This window comes from Dermochelys coriacea, chromosome 1, assembly GCF_009764565.3.
Source record: "Dermochelys coriacea isolate rDerCor1 chromosome 1, rDerCor1.pri.v4, whole genome shotgun sequence".
Lineage (NCBI taxonomy): Eukaryota > Metazoa > Chordata > Testudines > Dermochelyidae > Dermochelys > Dermochelys coriacea.
In genome coordinates this window covers 75,806,872-75,832,163 of record NC_050068.2, presented here as the reverse complement: position 1 = coordinate 75,832,163, position 25,292 = coordinate 75,806,872, and the positions used below count along the sequence as shown (strand labels likewise).

The 25,292-nt window shown below is 42.6% G+C and overlaps 1 protein-coding gene across 1 annotated transcript in view; it reads left to right on the top strand.

Annotated features, from left to right (window-relative positions):
• The window catches only part of KLHL1 (kelch like family member 1), a 447,831-nt gene that overhangs the window by 135,880 nt on the left and 286,659 nt on the right, over positions 1 to 25,292 (top strand). The window contains exon 3 of the mRNA XM_038387225.2: positions 15,534 to 15,670. Within this exon, the coding sequence (XP_038243153.1) occupies positions 15,534 to 15,670 (137 nt within the window). The remainder of the gene's footprint in view (positions 1 to 15,533; positions 15,671 to 25,292) is intronic.

Sequence of the window (25,292 nt, the reverse complement as noted above, 5' to 3'; positions counted from 1 at the left end):
CAACAGACTTGGGTTAGCAGGGCTCATGTTAGTGCTGTAAAAACAGCTGTAATAGACACACTTTGAACTTGTGTCTTGGGCAGAAGCTTGGGCTCTGAAGCCAAGGGAGAAGGATGGGCTTCACAGAAAGAGAAAGAGGCACCCCAGGCAGCCTCCCAAGATATTGTACTACCCTTCCTCAAAAGACTATTAGACCACTCTGCCTTTGATAGTGGGAAATACATGGAATTTGTAAGATTGGCAGACAGCAACCACTCCAGCAGTGACTCTCAGTGCTTTTAAATGAAGGCATGCCTATTGGGACAGGAAGAGGTTATATTTCTGAACTTTTTTAACCAGGGTGAAATTAGGAAAAAAAAAGGTAGTGGTATTTTCCAAGACTACTCACTTAATAAACACCAGCCACACGAGACACTGTATGGTGGATTGTGCAGATGTTCAAAATATGACCATGCATGCTTTCTGGGCTTAACTCACTCTCAGTAAATGCACCCGTGTGCTCTCCTAGGGTTTGCCTTCCTTTCCCAAGACTCATATGCCTCACTGGGCTTTTTGAGTTTGGCTCTTTGAGAGGGATGCTGATGCTCTGCTAGACTCTTAGGCTTGGCTTCTTGATGGGTTGGGGGGAGTGGTGATGTCTCCCAAGCCCACTCACTTGAAGTGCTGAAATGAGCTGTCACCCTAAGTAGCTTGTGCAGATCTTTATATTATGATCCTCCTTCTCCTTACTTACTGCTCTGACATTTCTGGCTTCTTTTAATCAGATTTAGGCTGAGATGTCTTTTATTTTATCAATACAAGTTCATCCATCCATGATAGAATTCACCATGATGCAAGACAAAACAGTATTTCACAATCACTTTTATATCCTGAGAGCATTACTGTATGCAGCTGTATAAAGAAAAGTTTCACATTTTATTTTTGTAATTAATATCCTTCTTAGAAAATTCTAAGATATTAGATATTAATATTAGATGTTATGGGATCTGAGTTACCCAGGAAAGAATTTTCTGTAGTATCTGGCTGGTGAATCTTGCCCATATGCTCAGGGTTTAGCTGATCGCCATATTGGGGTCGGGAAGGAATTTTCCTCCAGGGCAGATTGGAAAGACCCTGGAGGTTTTTCGCCTTCCTCTGTAGCATGGGGCATGGGTCACTTGAGGGAGGATTCTCTGCTCCTTGAAGTCTTTAAACCACGATTCGAGGACTTCAATAGCTCAGACATAGGTGAGGTTTTTCGTAGGAGTGGGTGGGTGAGATTCTGTGGCCTGCGTTGTGTAGGTCAGACTAAATGATCAGAATGGTTCCTTCTGACCTTAGTATCTATGAATCTATGAATAGTGTTGTGGGGATAGTTTGGACTACACATGCTTTCTAGAAACCAAGAACAGTTCTTTAATGTTTTAGGAGAAAAAATATTTAAATTCCAGTGTCACAAAAAAGTCTTTAATTATATTGTGGGTGATTTTTGTCCCCAAAATGCATTCAGAACAATTTTTAAAGTGTTAGGCAAAAACCAAACAAACATAACAAACCCCTGAAATTGAAAGAACCAGCAGGAGTCTCATTTAGTGTGAGCCTGTATGCAGTTTTCACACATCAACATTTTTGTGGAGCATACAAATTCACTGCCTTCTTCACATTGCTTGTGGATCTTCTGGGCAGCTGACCTTGGGCAAATGTGGCAGTGTCCACTGCTGAGTCTGCTAGGTGCTCCTGTTGTGGCTGGTTTTCAATGGTAGTCAAGGGATGAGAATGCTGCTTTGATAAGCACGTTGCGATAATAAGTATCACATATTTTTCTCTTTATATGTACAACTGCAAGTCATTCTCCTAGATTGATAAGGAACAAGCGCCTTCTTTGTCTTGGTTCAGTGTGCTGTCAAGCAGGATTGTTGTGAAACCAAGTGATGAAACTTGCAATGCTAGCAACATTAAACATGTTGAAAGAAAAAGAACCCGTTGGCCCCCTATTTATCTTGCACCTACAGGAGCACATTATTTCAAGATGTTCTATGGTCTATGTTATCAGCACCACTTTTAGTGTTATTGTAGTGGAGAATTATGTAGGGTTTCTTTTTTGTCTCCTTTTAAAACCATTTCATGATGCCCCTCAATAGCATTATTACTGAGTTGCCCTTCTTTGGAATGCAGGAAACCAGGGATGAGTGGTCCAGAAAACCCCAACACTAATGAAAATTTTCTGTACTGTGATGCAGATGCATCTCATTGAGATGCATATCTGGCTGGCTTTGTCATATTGTTAGAACATAGGTGAAATTTTCATTGATGAGATCTTCAGCAAGCTGAAACTGGTTAAGAAGTTATCCCCAAATGTTTCTTTCTGTCTTAGATCAAGGTTGTACACGAGCGCCTTGTTGTCTGAAGACAAGCTTGATGAACAAATCAATGGAAACATGGTCTTCCTTCTCAAGGCAACTCTCAACACTATCCAGCACAAAGTCATTATCATCTAATACATTGTGATCACGCAACAACTGGCTTTCAGAGTTACGAATCATTTTTATAAGATCAGAAGCAGAATAACGTGCCCTTTTGTTCACCATCTTGAATTATACAACACAGAAAATCCCCTTAAGAGCCTTCTATGTTTTCAGTATTTGGAGCACAATTCCTAGACAGAAAATCCCCTCAGGAATGTTAGGTAAAGGAAGACAGGCATTCTCAACACAGAGTCAACTGGTGCTAACTATCTGTGGCACTAGTGGGCTCGGGAATTATTTTACTGGGTAAAACACAAACCCATTGACAAGTGAATTGATAAAAATGCACAGTGGCAACGTTTATTGGATAAACAAAGTTACACGGTGGCTGGGGAATAGAGCCAATGGTTTGCCCATAGACAATTCAAATTATACAACCTCCTAGGCAAAGGGGAAGTAGGGGGAGTTACAGACTTAAAGGTGATAGGAAAAGTTACATACATACCACACATCTGAGCCAACCGACCAGCAGTGCAGACACCAATCGCATGGTAGGCATAGGGTAAGTTACAATGAACACTACAAGACACGGGCCGGCGCTAATGGGAGGATTATCTCGGCCGAGGGATGATCAGTCTCTTTGGTGTACACGTGGAAAATCCCCCCGTTTCGCTTGTTGGCTGCTGTATTTTATGGGGCTTTGTTGGGTTCGTGTCATTTTGCTATAGGTCGCTTAGCTTTTCCGCCTTCTGGGTGCCGGGTTGGGGCCCTTTTATGTCAGCAGGTCTGCTTTTGGTTCTCTGCACACGACACCTTTGATTTAAGCACTCAACATGCTTTTGCTTTTTCGCCTGCCGGGTCCCAGGTTGGCACCCTTTATGTTAGCGGGTCTGCATATAGCTCCTTTTGGTGTACGTGACAAGAACCTGCTGTAAGATGGGGAGTTTTGTTGTTTCTTGTGGTGGGTCGATAATTGGTCAGCCTTGCGTTGTGACATTAACTTGACTGGATTTGAAGGGGCCAACATCCCTGGAGTACCTTCATCTTAGGGAGAGACTGTATTCTGCTGCCACTGTCTCAGCTATTAGTAATTAGCATATGCTATTAGAATACAAGATAGAGCCATTAAAACATATGGTAACAGTTCAACATGTCTGAGGTACATTTGTCCTTTTTTGATATAGACAATTGTTTTACTTCCTTTTTTTTTCTGAACTGTATACATGTGCATAGGTGACAATGCCCTAAAACAGCATAGTGGAGGGCCACTAGTTCATGAGCTATCACATCATATTTGTTTGTGGGGTACAACATTACCCCACAAATGTGAATTAGGATTAGTTTATTTTTGAAACACCTTAATACTCAGAGCCAGCCTTTTAATGTTCAGCATAGTGTCAGGGTTGGGGGAAGCACAAGATGACTTTTAGCCTCCTTTTCAGTTGCCTGATCTTTTGGCTGCCAGTCTGGTTCCAATGTGCAATGTACAGCAGAATCACAGCTGCTCAAAGTTGTGTCAGCTGCTTACTACCCCAAAGGATCCTTTTCAGCAGCTGAGGATCATTAATCACTAGTGATGTCCGAGCTCTGTCTCCTACTTCTGGATATGTCTCATATACTGGATCAAGGAGCAGGGCTGCATTAGAGCTGTGCTAACTCAAAGCTGCCTGGGGACTTCTTGAACAAAGAAAGCCTGAGCGGGCTTGGTTAAGCTTTCCTTTTCATGTCTAAATAATACAAAATAGTTGTAGCAGCACTGATAATCTATCCCAGAGAGTTATAGTAAGTGTTTCATATGAAGCTTTGCATAAGGATAGTTTGAGACTGAAAGCTTAATTCCAAAAGTTTTTTGACTTTGTGATGGATGAGTCTGCTATATAATCCAAGAATAGTGATATGTTACAATGGTATTAACAGTGTGAGGACCTGGTGAGTGAGATGAGATTACTGAATAATTATAGTTGATTATTAGAATTTCCTGTATGAATGTATTGATCTAACTTTATATGGGGTTCCTGCAAGAACAAACAGGAAAGCAACACAATACATCTAGATAATCACATTTGAAAGACAGTTGGGCAACATAGCAGCATGAACTTACATGGTACGGCATGTGCAACTCTGCCTCAGGCCCATACAGGCATGGCTGGCATCTGTCTATGTCCCCAACTGGCATAGTATGGACTGGGTGATCAAGATTCCAGACAGTGTACTGTTGTCCCTTACCTGGTGGCAAGATCCCACATCAGTGCTGGAGGGAGTCCCCTTCGCGGCCCTGGTCTATTCATCACCAATGTTTTGGACCTCAGTTGGGGAGTCCACCTGGGTGATCTCAGTACTCAAGGCCATTGGTCCAGTCACGATTGGTCCCTGCACATCAACATCAGGGAGATCAGGGTGGTACGCCTAGCCTACCAAACCTTTCAGACTCACATTCAAGGCAGGGTGGTTCAGGTCCTAATGGACAACACCGCCACGGTCTTCTACATCAACAGACCGGGGGAGCCAGGTTGTCTTCCCTCTGTCAGGAAGCTCTCCAGCTCTGGGATTTCTCTCTGCAGCACAACATCCATTTTGTGGCTGCTCACCTCCCAAGTGCCAGAAACACCTGGGCAGACCGCCTCAGCAGGACATTCTTGTCTCACCACGAGTGGTCCCTTCACCTAGAGGTGGTCAGTTCTATCTTCCATAGGTGGGGAACTCTCCAGGTGGACATATTTGTGTCCAGGCAGAACAGAAAATGCCATGTCTTTTGCTCGTTCCAGGGCAGGGACAAGGAATCCCTGTCAGATGCCTTCCTGCTCCCGTGGTCAGGGGCTCTGATGTACACCTTTCCTCCAGTGCCATTGCTGCCCAGGGTTCTCATGAAGATCAAACTGGATAGGGTGAAGGTCATCCACATAGCACCGGCGTGGCTGCACCAACACTGGTTCAGCACTCTGCTGGACCTCTCAGTGGCAACTCTGTTCTGGATGCCACTCAGGGTGGACTTTTTGTCCGTGAACCATGGCAGTCTCTTGCACCCAAACCTGGCAGCGCTTCACCTGACAGCTTGGCTACTGCATGGCTAAACACGCAAGAACGGCAGTGCTTGTCCGAGGTCCATCGAGTCCTGTTGGGCAGTAGAAAGCCCTACACCAGGGCTACCTACTGGCCAAATGGAAGCAATTCACCTGCTGGATAGTGAATAAGGGGGTCTGTCCCGAGCGAGCCCCATTGCAGCTCATTCTAGACTACCTCCTGCACCTCAAGCTTCAGGGCTTGTCACTCTCATCCATAAAGTCCATCTAGCGGCCATTTTGGCCTTCCACCCACCGCTTGAGGGCAGGTGGGTTTTCTCTCAGGATATCATGGCCAGATTCCTTAAGGGCCTGGAGCGCCTCTACCCACACATCAGGTATCCTGTTCCTCCAAGAGATTCAGGTGTCACCTTGGTCTTATACAGTCTTCTACAAGAACAAGATTCATCTAAGACCGCACCAGGCCTTCCTGCCTAAGGTAGTCTCTAAGTTTCATTCGAGCCATGACATTTACTTACCGGTTTTCTTTCCAAAGCTGCATAAGTCGGAGGAAGAATGCAGGCTATATGCCCTGGACGTCAGGAGGGTTCTGGCCTTCTACATTGACAGGACTACCCATTCCGTAAGTCGACACAATTATTTGTCACTGTGGCCGACAGGATGAAAGGTCACCCTGTTTCTGCTCAGATAATTTCCTCCTGATCATTGTCTGCATTCGCTTTTGCTGTGATCAAGCAAAGGTTTCCCCCCCACCCCTACGCGATCATCACCGCCCACTCTACCAGGGCATAGGCCTCTTCAGCAGCCTTTTTGGCACAAGTGCCTATTCAGAACATCAATAGAGCGGCCACCTGGTCATTCGTCTATACCTTCATGTCCCACTATATGCTTACCCAGCAGGCCAAGGACAATGCTATCTTTGGTAGAGCAGTACTGCAAGCTGCCAAGCAGTGAACTCTGAGCCCGCCTCCCTAGATACTGCCTGTGAGACACCTAGAATGGAATCAACATGAGCAAGCACTCAAAGAAGAAAAAAATCGTTACCTGCCTTTCGTAATTGTTGTTCTTCAAGATATGTTGCTCCATTACCCACCCTTTTACCCCTCTGTCGGACTTGCTGGCAAGAAGGAACCAAGAGGGTGTAGGGCCAGCTGCGTCTGATATACCGCCGCATGAGCACAGCACTCCAGAGGGCACCACAGCTGGCCCTATGGCTACCACTAAGGAAAAAGTCTCTGACAATTATGCACATCGGCATACACACACCTAGAATGGACTGGACATGAGCAACATATCTTGAAGAACAACAGTTACGAAAGGAAGGTAACAGATTTTTTTTCATTTTTCTGTTGATTTCATCAATATTTGAATAGACTTTGTATATTGACTGATTATTACTTTAAAAATATATCATCATTGTATTTTCTCTAAGATGTTTGTAGATTTTTTCCTGAAAGTGTGCATTTAGGGCTAAAAGAAAAGGAGTACTTGTGGCACCTTTAGAGACTAACAAAATTATTTGAGCATAAGCTTTCGTGAGCTACAGCTTACTTCCTTAGATGCATGCAGTGGAAAATACAGTGGGAAGTTTTTATATACACAGAGAACATGAAACAATGGGTGTTAACATACACACTGTAACGAGAGTGATCAGGTAAGGTGAGCTATTACCAGCAGGAGAAGAAAAAAACAAACAAACAAACAAACAAAAAACCTTTTGTAGTGATAATCAAGGTGGGCCATTTCCAGCAGTTGATAAGAACATGTGAGGAACATATACTAACTGCTACACTTATCTACATGCCTCCAGTTTTCATCCAGACCACATCACATGATCCATTGTCTACAGCCAAGCTCTACGATATAATTGCATTTGCTCCAACACCTCAGACAGAGACAAACACCTACAAGATCTCTATTGAGCGTTCTTACAACTACAATACCCACCTGCTGAAGTGAAGAACCACATTGACAGAGCCAGAAGAGTACCCAGAAGTTACCTACTACAGGACAGGCCCAACAAAGAAAATAACAGACCACCACTAGCCATCACCTTCAGCCCCCAACTAAAACCTCTCCAGTGCATCATCAAGGATCTACAACCTATCCTGAAGGATGACCCATCACTCTCACAGATCTTGGGAGACAGGCCAGTCCTTGCTTACAGACAGCCCCCCAACCTGAAGCAAATCTTCACCAGCAACCACACACCACACAACAAAAACACTAACCCAGGAACCTATCCTTGCAACAAAGCCCGTCTCCAACTGTGTCCACATATCTTTTGAGGAGACATCATCATAGGGCCTAATCACATCAGCCACACTATCAGAGGCTCATTCATCTGCACATCTACCAGTGTGGTATATGCCATCATGTGCCAGCAATGCCCCTCTGCCATGTACATTGGCCAAACTTGACAGTCTCTACGTAAAAGAATAAATTGACACAAATCAGACGTCAAGAATTATAACATTCAAAAACCAGTCGGAGAACACTTCAATCGCTCTGGTCACTCAATTACAGACCTAAAAGTGGCAATTCTTCAACAAAAAAACTTCAAAAACAGACTCCAACGAGAGACTGCTGAATTGGAATTAATTTGCAAACTGGACATGGTTACATTAGATTTGAATAAAGACTGGGAGTGGATGTGTCATTACACAAAGTAAAACTATTTCCCTATGTTTATTCTCCCCCCCTACTGTTCCTCACACTTTCTTGTCAACTGCTGGAAATGGCCCACCTTGATTATCACTACAAAAGGTTTTTCTCCTGTCCTGCTGGTAATAGCTCACGTTACCTGATCACCCTTGTTACAGTGTGTATGCTAACACCCATTGTTTCATATTCTCTGTGTATATAAAATCTTCCCACTCTATTTTACGATGAAATGAGCTGTAGCTTAAAAGCTACATGAAAGCTTATGCTCAAATAAATTTGTTAGTCTCTAAGGTGCCACGAGTACTCCTGTTCTTTTTGCAGATACAGACTAGCATGGCTGCTACTCTGAAACATGTCATTTAGGGCTAGATTATGCATTTAGAAGTAGCCCTGAATACAGGCTGGCACATAGCTGCACTGCCACAAGAGTAGCCTAGGCTGAAACCCAGAGTTTAAGAATGGCCTTGTCCAGATTATTACTCTGTCACGATGGCCCAGCTATGCTACCCAGTATATTGGAAGGAACAATTGTGGCTCTTTCCACTCCTCACCCATCTCTGCCTACTCCCTAATAAGGAGGGGAAGGAGAAGTACTAGAGACATAGCTCCTGCTTTCCATCCTGAATGTGTATCAGAGAATCAGGGAAGTTAAGTGATGTGTTACTCTGCCTTACATCTCTATGTCAGCTGGATCATATTCTGGCTCTTACATTACTGAAGCTAAAATAAAATATATCTGATGAAAAATATTTCCATTACTAATTCCTGAGAATAGATAGAGAGTCAAATAGGGCTCTTGAGAAAGTTTTATGGTAATATTATGCAGGGTGAGCATACAGTCTGACTTGAATAAAAGGCAGACATAATAAACCAAATTTACAAAGCCCTACATGTACCATTCTAAAATTATATTGCACCTAAAACTCCTATTCAGCACCATATAAAGTGAAATGAGCATTATTTCTCACGGGATACAAACCAGAAATGGACAAATGCAAGCACATAGTGCTGGATTACTCAGTGATCAAATAATAATGGAAAGAAATAGGCAAAGGTCTAAAATCAATATGAAGAAGTACTCAGATTAATGACTGTTATGACTGCAATAGCCCACAAAAGTCTCATGTTAGTGCTAATAGTCACCAAAAAAAAACCTGTCTACAGAGAGGGAGAAAGCACTAACTATCCCACAAGTAATGAAAGAATAAAAGGTATTCAAACAAAATGTTAACTTCCAGGAAGCAAATTTAGAACAAAAAGAGTAATGGCCGGATGGGCCAACCAATGTCCAGCTTTCATGGACTCCCTCCTTTTTCTGGAGAGTGGAGGTGTCAGCTGTCTCTTCTGTCATGGACTTTGTGTAGTTCTCTTCAGGGCATCAAGAATCCAAAGCTGGGGAGGAGCTTGTCTGTGCCCCAGACAAGGGGACCACAGACCATCTTCCCTCACAAAATCTAGAAGAAATTTAGGCCTGGATCCAAAAAGGGACTTGAGCATTGCAATGCTGAGTGTCACAAATCCTATCTTTTCGGCAACCAGAAAATCACTGAAACAACAATGCAATGTACAAAACCTCAGTTACATGTGTAGGCTCCCTGTACAATGAATAAAGAGAGAAACATTAGAATGTTATCTCGAAAAGACAGCATTCTAGGTAGTGTGGTTAGAGCACTCATCTGAGAGGTGGCAGATCACTGTTCAAGTCCCTTCTTATCAGGTGGAGGGGAGATTTGAAGTAGGAGTTTCCCACATCCGAGGTGAGTACCCTAACCTCTGGGCTGACAGTAATGAAGGATCTCCTTCCTCCCCTCCCCCCACTTTCCACCCACCGGATTATTTAGGTGCCTGACTCCAGCAGAGAGTTCAGAGCTGAGAATCCCAAACAGAGATAGGTGCTAGACCAGGGATTGGCAACCTCTGGCATGGAGCCCATCAGGGAAATCCACTGGTGGGCCAGGGCAGTTTGTTTACCTGCAGCATCCGGAGGTTCGGCCAATCACAGCTCCTACTGGCTGCAGTTCACTGTTCCAGGCCAACGGGGGCTGCAGGAAGCAGCGTGGGCCGAGGGATGTGCTGGCCGCCGCTTCCTGCAGCATTGGCCTGGAATGGAGAACTGCGGCCAGTGGAAGCTACGATCAGCTGAACCTGCGGATGCTGCAGGTAAACAAACCATCCCGGCCTGTGAGTAGATTTCCCTGATGGGGCCGCGTGTCAAAAGTTGCCGATGCTTGTGCTAGACTGAACTCCCTGAGAGGGTGATGCTTAACACACATGCCCCTCATTGGCATCTCCTCTTAGCTATCTTAGGTGGCTCCCTGCTCAGCTTGCTGGCTTTTGTGAATCCCATTTTAAGGTGCCCGTTTCCCTACACTCATTGTGTAGGAAGCCTGAGTGCCTAACTCAAGCTCTGTGCATCCCACTGCGTTTTGAATAGGTATTGCAACACCTAACTCCCTTTGTGAACCTAGCCCTCTCATCCTAACTTTTCTTCCCCACAAACTTCTTTCTGTAGATATTTATATAAAAAGTGGTGCTACAGGAAAATACAAAAAGAAATATGGAAACCCATTTTAGACTTAATTAGCAAAAAGTAAATTGCCCAATTCTGCCACCCTGTTTGTCATAGTATCAGAACACATAATTTTTTTTAAGGTTGAAGGGACAATTAGATCATCTTGTCTGACCTCCTGAATAACACACAGGCAATAGACTGTATACTGTTACCCCTGTAATGAGCCCAGTAACTTGTGTTTTACTAAAAGCGTCCAATCTTGAGTTGGAGACATCACAAGATGGAGAATCCACCACTTCTTGGTAGCTTGTCTCAGTGGCTAGTCACCTCCACTGTCAAACATATGCTCCTTATATCGGATTGAATTTGTTGGCCTACAACTTCCAGTAAATGTTTCTTGTTATGCCTTTCTCCACTAGGTTAAAGAGCTCTTTAATACTTGGTATTTTCTCCCTGTGAAGCTACTTAGACACTACGATCTAGTCACCTTTCAGCCTTCTTTTTGATAAATTGAATAGATCGAGCTCCTGAAGAACTCCTACTCACCTGTTTGTGCATTCATGGGCTACATTAACCCTTCTGGCCACCCTGGAAGCTCATTTTTTGTTCCTTGTCCACTTTGAGCAATAACTCCTTTTCACAATCATTGCTTTCCAGGATACAGTTCCCCTACTGTAGCCTTCGTTTTTGTTCTTCCACTTCCAGTACCTGTTGAAACCATGAAGTACCAAGGGTAGCAAATAAAAAATGAATGGTAGAGAGAAATGATCAAATTCTTTTGATCTTGAGGGAAGGCTTTCTCCAGTAATTTTTGGTGAAGGTTCATCTCTATTTTTATTCAAACCAGGTTGCCTATTTTAAAATTGAGCATTTTCTGCATACCCATACATTAAGTATTTCTATGTAATTCTACATTACTGCATCAAGTAAAATATCTTTTGTGTCTCACCATCTGAAAAAGGACTATATTTTAATGTAAAATATTTCTGAATGTTAAAGAATCTAAGATGCTGAGGCAGATGCCATTAGTGTCTTTCTCTTCTCATTTACACTGCTGTAAATCTGGAGCAATTTCACTGAAGTCAATGGAATAAACTAGTATGAGAAGAATTAGGCCCTAAATGTCCTTATGCAGTAAGGAACCCCCGAGATGTTTCCTGCTGTGTGACTGGACATTTGTATGTAGACTTGTGACATTACCCAGGGTATCATCTATACTGCTGAATAGCTGTGACTCCTCAGTTCTCCAACTTGGGATGCCTTTTACACTGCTTTAGTCATGAACAACCACTCCTGGCTCGTTAACACACAGCTTCCAGCTTGTAACTTGCTCTCAGTTACACAGCGTTGAGTACTACTAGCTAGCTAGTCATGAATCACACTGCAGAAGAATACCAGAAGATTCTGTAATTCCAAACTTTTCCCCAGAAATGTGTGTCTTATATTTCCCAGCACACTACTGAACAGTGCAAGGTCATATAAAGTCTGTCATTTCATCACAGGAAAATGATATGACCAGCATTGCTATCCCAAATGGAGTTTCCCTCACATTTAATCCAAACACACTGGTTAAGATAAAACAATAAGATAATTTTATAACTACCAGAAAAAAAAAAGATTTTAAATGTCCAAAAGTAGAGAAGTATAAAAGTGAGGAATGGTTACAAAATAAATAAAAGATGAAATGCAACTGATATCTATTTTAACAAGCTAAAAGGGATTCAAAGAAAATATCTCTCTCACCAGACATTTTGCAGTCCACCAGCTGAGTTTTTTTTCAGCCAGGATCTCGCCCTCCCCCCACAAAGTTCAGTTCTGTAGGAGTCATTGATGTCATAAGCAGAGGTGAAGGAAGAGAGTGAGGTAAAGCATTTTTCTCCCCTCTTTATAATTCAATTTCTTGTACTAGAGACATTCTTGCTCAGCCATAGTGAAAAATAGTCTCTTGTGGATGTGAGTTTTAGGTCATCCCTGTGATGGAATGTAAATTCCTTGTTCACACTTTCTCCCCTGCTGAATAATGTTCAGTTAACTAAGTTATAGTCTTGTTGTCTCTGCAAAACTGTTTTTGGCCTGCTTTCTAACTCTGGAGCATGTTACAGCATTGTTATAGAGTAGAATCTTATAACTCTACATACAATGTTGATACACACATTTTACCAGGACAGTAATGTTCAGCAGACTGATTTGTCAAATGATACTCACAAGACGTACTTTGTACAACATAGATCATAACTTTCTAACAGAGTGATCATAGGGGCCTAGGCTGTCACAAGACTGCTGGGGAAATTGTAAGGCATCATTGTACTATGAAAGAAGTCAGACAGAAATAAAATGGAAAAAGCTTGCCAGTACATAACATATTGCAAGTGGAAACAGGAAAGTTTTGAGGGCTATTGGGAGCAGGTTGTAATTCCAGCTAGCGGTTGGTGCAATTAAGAAGTCAATATTTCTTTCAGTATCTTGGATTAAATTCCTCTCCCCCCACAAATTCTTTTTCTTTCCATGAATCATCTCTGAAGCTATGTGAAGAACTGGATGTAATGATCTTCAAGGGAAGAGAGATTCATTTGTATATTCCCATGGCCAGGGCAGTAGTTGGAAAAAAGTAAATGACATCCATGAGACAACTGACCTTTCTGTTGAATAGGTCAGCATACCTCCAGGCCAAGATTTACAACTATTTACTATTTGTAGCCTCGAGAGGTGCAGAAAACAGTAGATCACTATAGATTAATTGGGCCCTTTGATATCTTCTTTTTTTAATGCCATTTGAATATTGGATGTTTGTGAAGCACTAGTATGATTTAATAAAGTGTTATCTTTCAGAAAAAAAATAATTAGGAACTGTCTTTCAATTGAATTTCACTTGTTTAATAAATAATATTAAAGGGAAAAAAGTTTTAGAAGGTTGTGGAATTATTGGCCTTTTCTGTTGCTAATATAGCTATTTTTTCACTATTAGTATGTTACTCAGATGTTGCTGTAGACTGTTTTTAAAGAAATCCTAACTAGTCACTAGACAAAATCTTGGCTCGTTTGTGTGGGTGTGCTAGTGCAATGGCTAGTCCAAGTAGCCTCTTCACAATCCCCTTGCTTGCCCTTGGAGAGGCTTGGCAAGAGATATGAATAGCACTCCTGTGCTACATTTCTTCCATCCACTGCACCTCTGAGTTAGGTCAGAAATTATCCCTTTATTTGGATATGTTATAATATAACATCAATAATGTATGACTGTTATGAATGGTGAAAATTAGAGAAAATATATTTAATTGTTTTAAAAGAATATTGTTCAACTTTATTTAATCAGTGCATTTTTACACAGTATTTTTATCCATTGGAAGCCTGTGAATCTGTGAATAGCATTTTAATGAAGTAAAGTTCTCCTTTGAAGTTTAGCCAACCTTTGATTTTTTTTAAATCAGCCATTACTTAGAAGTCTAATTGTCTAATTTACAGCTAGGCTATTAAATCCAAGACAATTATTAATAAATAAAAAACAATATGGCATTTGTCACATGGGAATAAGGTCATGCCATAGATGTGAGATTTAAAACAAAATGACTTACCATCTACTACTTGAGACAGGCTTTATCTGACAGAATGTTTCCAAGTATTAAATAATACTTTGATCATGAATCAGTTAGGAGTCTCTTGAGAGCCAAATAAAAGCTATTGTCTTTTTTTAAAGTGCTGTATTGTGATGTATTTTTCTCTTATTGTCATTAAAGGCCTGATAGAATAAGTATGTGAATGTATCAGATCTGGATGTGATGATTGGTACTGAATACACATCCTCATGCAAGGGGAGTCAGCATCTCCCAGGGCTGTTCCTGCCCCCTCTCTCAGCTATGCACTTGTGCATTGACTGTTCAGAGAATATAAGACTAGGACTATTGTTATGGTGTATTACAGTCTGTAGGACTTATTCTGTGTTTAGGTCCCCCCCAAACGTTTTTTGATCCTATTATTTTTTGTAAATGTCCACGCCTGACAAAGGGCCCAACATTCACATTGTTGTAAGGCGACATTTGAATGAATGTTTAAAGATCTGGTGTTTGGGTCTTAAAAAATGGGATATTCCTCATATATATTTCTTTCAGTATCTTAGTTTTATACAAATTATGTCCCGAGACAAACGAGCCATAGATGGTAGCAATTAAGCAATTAATTTTCTATATGCAATGTCTCCTAAATAAACAATTTGTTTCCACTAGATTTTGATGTCTTTGCTCATGTTTAATAGTACCTTACACTCTAAATAATCCCACTGAAATCTAAATTGCTATGTGTGGAGTTCAGATACTGCTTGCTGTGAGTAAAGGTACCATAATCTGACCTTTTTGGAAGGTGTTAAGAGCACCTCTGATCCATGGTACCAGTTTCTCTCATAATCTGGCTTTGACCCCAGGTGGTGGTTATCTTAACAAAAGTGACATTGTTTCTGATACTGACTGATAGGGCCTCAGCAACTAAGACTGTAAACCAATTTGCCTATTTTGCTTTTGTACTTCTGTGCTTATGTACCACTTGAGTTACATCCAATGAAGTGAGCTGTAGCTCACAAAAGCTTATGCTCAAATAAATTTGTTAGTCTCTAAGGTGCCACAAGTCCTCCTTTTCTTTTTGCGAATCCAGACTAATATGGCTGCTACTCTGAAACCTTGAGTTACACTGTGATGCAAAAACAAATTATAATGAGAAGTGTTAGCCCTACTTGTAATTTTATATCTCTCCACCTACAGATATAAATAAAATATTGATACTACTTTGTACTTATATTAAAATAACATTTTTAACAAATAAAAATCTGTGAGTGTTCTTAATGTAAGCATTCTAGGGAACTAATGGAAATGCAGTAATTTTACTGACACCTATGTCACTTTTTTGTAGGCTTGTTCTCAGTTCTGTCTCTGACTACTTTGCTGCCATGTTCACAAGTGATGTTTGTGAGGCCAAGCAAGAGGAGATCAAAATGGAAGGCATAGACCCTAATGCGCTGTGGGATCTTGTTCAGTTTTCATACACAGGTACTATGATGTGTTCATTATGTTTCCTAGAAAGCAGGATATTGATATTTGTTTCTAATGAGTTAATTGGAGGTATATGGTATTAATATATATGAATTTTTCTTAATCATTATTAATTTAAAACCCTTCATTTAACATGTGTTTGGAATATTAAATGTCATTCTATTTTTGTATCCATCATCATTCTGCACCTTGGACTGTGAACTCAAACCTCCAAAACCTATATAGGATCTGGCTTGGTGGAAACTTGGAGTGTTCAGGAAAGGGCATTTTTAGATAGTCAGTAAGTGGCATTCTCCTCAATGTGCCAGCTGTGATCTAGCATGGTATTATCTATCACGGTTGAGAAAAGCACCGTGTATTGGATAATGCTAAAACACAAGTTCTTTAAAGGCCATATATGGTCAGGACCTATGACAAGTACAGGAGTGTCCTAATGTCCTGGTCAAATTCCATTTACATAATACTTTTAAAAAATTCCTGTTTAAATTTAGTTTGAATTGGATACAATCTTCTTCACTTCCTGCTCTAGTCTTTCAATCTGTTGTGTAGTGTTTCTCTGTTACTAAACAGCTCTGTTTTTCTGAACAGCTGCTGTATTTTATTACTAAGTGAAGTCAAATTGTATATATGTATCTCACACACAAAAGCAACATTAAAAGAATGTTAAGGTTGCAAAGTCAAGCACTCAAAAGATGGGAAATACCAGAATTAAGGTAGTCTGTGCAACTTTAATTTGCCCCCTTATGTGTATGAATAATGATACAGCCATTAATTATGTGATCACATACTGGTTTTTAACCACAGTGTACCAGACTCATTCAGTCCACAAAATGGATGGTGGTGACTGAATGAGCCCCTATTCAATGTTTTCGTTTTTTTACTCACTGTTCAGTATGTAGCCCCAGGCACTATTTACAGCACACTATTCCAAATCTTTTCAGATTATACAATTATTAATTTCATCATGGGCTTTTATTTTCCCCATGGTGCTCATTACTGTAATATTTGAGTGCTTCACAAACATTAATTAATTATTTTCAAAGTACTCATGTAAATTCAAGGGATTATATTATCCCCGATTTACACATGAGGAAGTGAGACACAGAAAGATTGTGTTCAAAAGTGCCCACTACTTTGGGATGTGCAGTATGAGACACATACGCCTGATTTATCAGCATACTTAGTGAAGGAACAAAATATGGACATCGTGTAGAATTAAGCACGTGGGTTTATTACACACAGCGCTGGTGGAGTGTTGCCTTGCTTATTAGGCTTAGAGACACTGCCAAACAATTGATTACAATGGATTATATGGATTTTTCATGGGTGGATGGAAATGACAGGGTAGGGAGTCGCAAACCCCTGGATAGGTCTAGCAACAAGACAAGATAAGCACAGTAGCCAATAGTTAAAGATTACATAATGTTCCGCCCATGGCTTTAGGTTAACACATGACACTTAATTAGTACACAGGTGTTTTTCTTTAAACAATATATAGAGTGTGTTAGTATAAAATATATATGTTGAATTTTGATTTAGGATTCATAGAAATGAAGTAGCTCCCCTGATTGTTCGACAGGTACACACCTAGGAGTTAAAGCAACAAATGAAAAGGACAAATGAAAAGTATATAGCAATAAAGATTGTCTTTTAGTTGTTCATTTGTGTTTCTAAGGCAGGCGCGGGCACTGGCAATGGCTTGGAGGAGAGGTGCACATCTGTGAGAGGGAGGATATTATATCTCATACTGACGTGTTTGAACCTCTTCCATAAACTCAAGGCTGGTGTGTAGGAAGGCACCTCTTCTGCAGAAGAAACAGGGTCCCTTTTATTTTTTAGGTTTCTTTGCATTATATAGCACTTTTATGTGATGGTTCTCGTGGTACCCAGGACTGTGAGTCACCTTGTTACCCCCCTGCCACCAGCAAGAGAGAGACTTGCTTGTGCTTAACTGGCTGTCAGCTACTTGACAGCCCCACTTCAGCCTGGTAGCCCCCCTCCCAAACAATCTCCTCTGGCCTATGTCAGCCTTTACTTTATTTTGAAGGTTAACAATAGATGTACCCCACTCTTTAAGCCTCTTTGAAGTGTACCCTGTAGTATCCAGCCCCTTCTCTACTGAACAGGTCACAGAAGTAGCACATTAGCTGTACACGCCAGCTTGGATGACTCAACTCAGGATCAGCACCCTGCACAATACTACCATACTGAGATATATTTATAGTGAAAACAATTGTAAGTTTATTACCAAAGATCAAGATTTAAGAGAATGTGAACAAGAATGTGAGACACAAATGCACAACTTTGCTTAGTTTTAGCTGCTGAAAAATCTCAGTTTGCACACACTGGGTTGCAATTAACTTTGGGAATATAAGAGAAAAGCAAGGAAGACAACTTTATCCTGCACCTAGGAAGTAACCGGGCAGTGTGATTACATTCATGAAAATAGGATCACAACTAGCCCTGCAGAAGACATTTAGGGTGAGAAACTTATTCAGACTGGAGGTTGGCCTGTTAAGTTTAGTCTCTAGGAATCATGTTATGATTTTGTTTTATATGCAACCCTTCTGTTTTCAGGCAAAAAAAGCAACCCTGCACCACATTTCTAGTCCTTGTACCAAAGGCTGGGGCTGCTAGAGAGCTGGTCAATAAAACTTTTGTAATAACTTTTTTTTGAGATGAGTAAAACATTTTTTCTCTTATATTATTACCTGAAATAATAATGCACACTGAAATTTTAGCTGAAACTTTTTAGATAAATTCGGCGTGAGGGAAACGTGAGATTTTTTAGGCCCTGCTTGACAAAGATGATTTTGTTGGTGCTGGGATGATTTTGTTGATGCTGGTCCTGTTTTGAGCAGAGGGCTGGATTAGATGACCTCCTGAGGTCTCTTCTAACCCTAATCTTCTATGATTCTATGATTTGGAAATTTGCAGCTGAACAGTGCAAGTTTGTCAAAGAAGTGGGAAGTGTCAAGCAAACATAAGTGCAGCAGATGCTACCATCTTTGACTATAAAACTAATGTGTTAGAGATCAGCTTAGAGTGGAAAGGCAGATCCAAACCCTCTCAAACTTTAGCTAACTTTAGCTCTGGATCTGAACTCTGGGGCTCGGGCACACCTCTATACACAGGGTCCAATGCTTGGTTCTGAACCCACTCAAACTTTGTGGAAATTTGTATATAAATCAGGATTCTAACTGTACATCTTAGGTCCATTTCAGATAATTAGATATTATATGTTAAATGCTGGTAAATAGTTATTCACTGTCTGAGTCAGTTAACATCAAAGTTCCCAAGAGCTTGATTCTTTAAATTGATATGCTAAGGGCTACTGAGTACAGGAGCAGGGGCAAAGTCTGAAGTGTGAGCTTTCCAGAAGAGACTGCAAAAAGGCCATCAGTATTTTATCAGATTTCCACCACGCTGGTATCCTTCCATCTACAATTTATAAACATACAGGAATTTCTTCTATGGGATACCTATGTTAGGTTTCCAGTTTGTATAGAGGCAGTAATTGACTTTACTATCTCCATTTGTCAGAATTAGACAAGGAAATTTCCATAATTATATCTGGATATGCGATACCAAAAATTACATTAATTTCAGATTTAGTTGCTGTTATCTGAAACAAAGTCTTTACCTGGGGGCAGTTGAGTATTTCAGTAAATCAAAGATGATTATGGACTGATACCAGTTTTTGAAGAAATCTATTAGAACAGAAAAAAGTGAGCTCAGCGTACATGCTGCCAGTATAATGTTGCCACCAGTTTTAATGTAATGCAGGAGGGCCAGGGAGCAGTGGGAGAATGCTAGAGGGGAAATATATAAGCTCAAGGCTAATGAAAGCATGTTTCCTGTAGACTAGGTAGGAAGGTGGCTGCAGGTTAATTGGAGCACCTGCAGTCAATTAAGGTCCTGTTAGGAACCTAATAAAACCCCCTGCAACAGGCAGACAGGGCAGGAGAAGGAAGGAGAAAGGACTGGAGCTTGGAGGTGTGTTGGGAGATTTGGAAGTCCTGAGAATTGAAGTAAGGGAGACCCTGTCCAGCAGGACAGGGAGACTCCCTTCCCAACAGCATCTAAGGACTGAGGGTAACCCCACCTAAGGGAGACAAGGGTAAGAAACCCACAGGGGTTGAGAGGGGCTGGGACTCAGAGTGAGGAGCAAACCTAGACTCTTCCCTCCTCTACCACCTTCCTGGGCTAGTAGCAGGGCCCTTGGCACCCAAGAGCAGGGGCAAAGGGTGGCATCTTAGCTCCCTGCCAAGAAAAGCGCAGGATCCACAGACTAAAATCAGCCATCTTGCCACATGTGGTGTGAGAAGTGGGATTTCTGTGCCATGAACATAGTCCAGGGGGGTCACAAAATGGTGGATGTGGTCAAAGCACTGGTGCAAGCCACTGCTGCCCAGCAGGAGGCTACCCAGGTCCAGGCAGCTGCACAACAGGAGGCCATGCGGCTGCAGCAAGAGACCAATCACCTGTTGATGATCCAGGGCACTGAATATTGGGCCATGCTGCAAGAACTAGTGAACCAGGAGAGGAGCCGTGGATATGATGGGATGCAGACCATATGGACAAGCTACTGTCTGCAGAAAATGACCCGGGAGGATGATGTGGAGGCATACCTCCTGGCCTTTGAGAGGACAGCCCTGTGGGAGGCCTGTCCCTGAGATCAGTGGTCAGGCATCCTCACCCCATTTTTGTGTGGGGAGGCCCAGAAGACCTACTATGATATGACCACAGATGAGGCGGCAGATTACCCCTGACTGAAGGAGGAGATCCTGGCCAGGGCAGGGGTAATGACAGCCTTGCGAGCCTGGAGGTTCCATGAATGGCAGTACTGCGAAGACAAGACACCACAACCACAACTGTTTGACCTAATTCACCTAGCACAGAAGTGGTTATGCCCAGAGTCTCTCAGCTCAGAGCAAATGATGGAGCTCCTGGTGCTGGACCACTATATGAGGGGATTACCCACAGGCCTCCAAGCCTGGGTAGGCCAAAATGACCCCTCCACCTATGATGAACTGGTCATCCTCATCGAGAGACAACTGGCAGCCTGTGAGCGGTTTGAAATCCCAGGAGGTGAAACACGGTATTTCAGGAAACCAGTCCCAACCCCGAGGACCCAGATCATCGAGAATGCCAGGAAAGCCATAGCCAGAAGAACAGGCCCCAAGGAGTGGCCTGAGGCCCCAAGAGGACCTGGGGATCCAGGGGGAGAGACTTGGGGGAAGGAGTCCAAGGGTCTAAGACAGACGGCACCTCCGGGATGAGATATCACTGTTATGAGTGTGGGGAGTTGGGGCATATAGCAGCCGAGTGCCCCAATAGGGAGGAGCCAATGCAATGTAATCTGGGGGATCCTGGGGAACAATGTGAACTAATCAGCCTGGTAGGGGTCGCAATGGCTCACATGAGTACACCAGGCCGGTAAAAATGAACGGCATCCAGACCATAGCTTTGGTGGACTCTGGGAGTGCTGTCACATTGGTCTCAGGGAAGTTAGTGGGGCTAGACTAACTGGGCCGGCCCAAGAGCACTGGAGTGACATGTGTCCATGGCACAGTAAATTTCTACCCTGCAATTCCAATACAGGTTGAGATCTAGGGAAACACTACCAAGATGACTGCAAGGGTGGTCCCCAAGCTCCCCTATCTGGTCTTAATTGGCAGGGACTTTCCTGAGTTCGAGAACTTACTTCCCCCCAATCGAGTTAGGGGAGGGAAGTAAACCCCGAGCAGAGTCTGAGGTGCCCATGAATGACCCTACCACAATTTTTGATGGGTTTTCCCCAGAGTTATTTTCACCCCCCTGGGAAGTCTCAGAAATCCAGATGGATAAGGAGGACAGACAAAAGACTAGGAACCAGGATTTTGGCAGCAAATCAAAGATCTGCCCTGGTTGGGAGGAGGTCCTGGGGAGACCCAGAAATGGCCCCCAGCATGAGCGGAAGCACCCCAAGAGGAGGAGGGGAGCCCATTCCAATAGAATCAGGCCAGATCAGTCCCGCATGCGACTGTTTTGGGCAGGACCAAGCTGATGACCCACTGTATGCAAACGTGAGGGAGGAGGTAGTAGAGGTAAAACCTCACTTCGCCACAAGGTCAGCACCTCTGATGGACCTGATAAGAGCTCGGGGCCTGGAGATAGTTAAGTGGACCGAAGCGGCAGAAGAAGCTTTCACAGACCTAAGGATGGCCCTTTGCAGTCATCCAGTGCTCATAAAAAGGATTTTAAAAAGGAATTCATCCTACAAACAGACACCTCGGAGGTAGGACTTGGGGCCATCCTTTCACAGATGGTGGGGGATGAGGAGCACCCAATCCTTTATCTTAGCCAAAAGCTCCTGCTCAGGGAGCAACGATATGCCATAGTAGAAAAAAAATGCCTAGCAGTTAAATGGGTCATGGAGATTCTACAGTACTACCTGCTTGGGCGGCTGTTCACCCTTGTGACAGACTATGCCCCACTCTAATGGATGCACACAAACAAGGAAAGGAATTCACGAGTGACTAGATGGTTTCTATCCCTACAACCTTTCCACTTCCGGATACAGTATAGAGCAGGAAGCCAACATGGCAATGTGGACATCCTGTCACAACAACACTGTGTCTTGTCCCAAGTAGCCCAACCCCTTGGTGTTGAGCTGGGGGGGGGGGAGGAGATATGTGATACAGGAGGGCCAGGGAGCAGTGGGAGAGTGCTAGAGGGGAAATATATAAGCTCAAGGCTAATTAAGGCGTGGTTCCCTGTAGACTAGGGAAGTTGGCTGCAGGTTAATTGGAGCACCTGCAGTCAATTAAGGCCCTGCTAGGAACCTAATAAAAGCCCCTGCAACAGGCAGACAGGGCAGGAGGAGGAAGGAGAAAGGACTGGAGCTTGGAGGTGTGTTGAGAGATTTGGAAGACCTGAGAACTGAAGTAAGGACAGGGAGACTCCCTTCCCCACAGCATCTAAGGACTGAGGGTAACCCCACCTAAGGGGGATGAGGGTAAGAAACCCACAGGGGTTGAGAGGGGCTGGGACTCAGAGCGAGGAGCAAACCTAGACCCCTCCTCCATTTCCCTCCTCTACCTCCTTCCCGGGCTAGTAGCGGGGCCCTTGACACCCAAGAGCAGGGGCAAAGGGTGGCATCTTAGCTCCCCACCAAGAAAAGCACAGAACCCATCAGACTAAAATTGGCCATCTTGTCCCACAGGGTAAGCAATTATATGTCCTTGTTATATTAATGTAACCTGTCTGCTAGTTTTACAGTGGTTTATAGTCTAATGAAATTAGTTGATCTTTGCCATACACTAAAAATTGTAAGCAGTGTTAATAGATGCCTGAAAATCTGTATTTATAAATAAAAGATCAGTGATTGAGATAAAAGCATCCCCTTATTGATCACCGGCTGCTCTCTTCAATTAAAGTAATAAAACAAAATAATGTTACAACACTTGAAAACTGAACCTTCCAAAACATGAGTGAATGTGTGTTCATCACAGACACCGAGGTTGATAGCCACATCTATCCAAAAGGGGGACTGCCATCAGTTACTACATCCTGTGATCAATAAAGAGATGCTTTTATCTTAAAAATCAAGCACTTATTGGTATCTCTACAGATTTTCAGCTTCCTAGTAACACTGTTTTTGATAATAACAGTGCCTAACAACTCCTTCATGGAAACTGCACTCTCTACGACACTGACAAGGGCCTTTTGGGTCTTTTGGACAGTGAAATCACTGGGGCTGCTAAGTGCTCTGCACTTTTAAAAATCGGGATGCTTATTTCTAAAAATACAAGATTTTTTTCTCATACCTTACACAAAATGTCCAGTTACTTCAAATTAAACAAAATCTCTATCATCTCTTTTTGAGGGTACACTAAAATTCTTTCACTAAAAAATAAAATGAAATAAAAATATCCCAGAGCTGTGAAACACTTACCACTGCCATCCCTAATATATGTAGCAAAGTCCTTGCTGGGGTGTTTTCAAATGAACTGTTCCTTCTCTCAGTTCATATATATCGGTCTGGCTTTCTACAGTATTGGACAGCGAGCAACAATATAAGGAGAATAAAACCTTATTTACTTCCTCAGGTGGAAAAAAAATCATGAACTCTTTCATCTTGAGTCAGCAGACACAGTCAAATGGCTTCTTTAGGAGATTTATTTTCAGCTCCAGAATTTTTCAATATTGGTGCCCAATTTTGTACATGGATCAGTCTCTGATCAAAATCTACCAGTTACAATATTGATGAATGTATAATCAGAGCTCTCTAAGCTTCTGAGGGGAACAAAGCAAAGCTGTTTATCATCCTTATTATATGCAATAGTCATTGAACTTTTGCTATTTTTTTTGTATTATCCTTATCTACTAATCTACCCGAGTCTAAATCCACAAAGTGGCTTAGGCATCTAAAGTGGCAGTTAGATACGGAAGTCCAACATTTAGGCACCCCTGAGACCCTCCAGCCCCCAAGTGAGTTCCCACCAAACCCTGTAAGCACTTAAAGTCTGATGTGGAGAAGAAATTTGAATTTGGTCTCCCACCTTCTGGTTCAAATCCCTACTCCAACATCCTTGGTGAGTGTCTTAACAACTGTGCTAAAAGTTATGGGGTGGGGAGAATTAAAATACCATTTCTTGCAAAAAACAAAACAACTTAGGCACCTAACTCTGGGAGAGGGTTCATAGCTCAGATAAGTACCTAACTCCATAAGGGGTATGGGGCTTAGGCCACATCACTGTCCTCAGCATTTCCTCCTGTCTCCTCACTTAGCATTCCGGTTTTTGTGTATCCCATTCTTAGGCACCTATCTCTCCCTGTGTATTGTACATAGAGTGCAGGTACCTAAATAAGGGCTGTGGATTCCACTGAGTGACTAGGCACCTAATAATTAGGTGTTGCAATGCCTAAGATCCTTTGTGGGTCTAGCCTGTGAGAGACTGCTTCACCTTGTGCCACACTGCCAGAACTGAGATCAGCAGAGACATACAAGAGGGTACGAACATTTTTGGTGTAAATCAGAAGTGGCTAGTGGCAGAATGTTCTCTGTGAATGTCCCCAAGGATGAAAGTATTTTATCTTTCTTGGTGTAATGATCCTTCCTTCTCAAGTTCGGAGGGAGGCCACTCTGTTTCATCATGGCTGACTCCAACAATTGGCTTTCTGTCCCTCTGGGTGGGACAGCACCACAAACAAATGACCTATGGCCACGGCCTTCAGGTTGGGGCAGACAGTAAAGAAACAGTCTTCGGGTTCTGGTCCTCTGGGCGGGGCAAAGCAAGAGTCTGTGGCCACAGATTTAGGCCTCATTTGGGTTGATAGCCAGTCCCAGGTGTGTGTGTGTGTGGGGGGAGGGTTGTGACCAGAGGTAGGGGGACCTAGCCAAGAGCCTTAACAGTATCAGGTAGTCTTGCCACTTGGTCAGGTGCAAAACAACCAAAACATGCTGCCTCTTTTCCTGGCAGAACAACTGGATCAATGTCTGGTTACCATGGGCTACTTCCTAATGCACTTCACTAGCATTGCTTTGCTGGCAGCGAGATCTCTCTCACAGCTCCATAATTGGCTGATGTTGGCGCTAGCAAATCCACCCTGCCCTCAGCCTCCTCCATTGGCA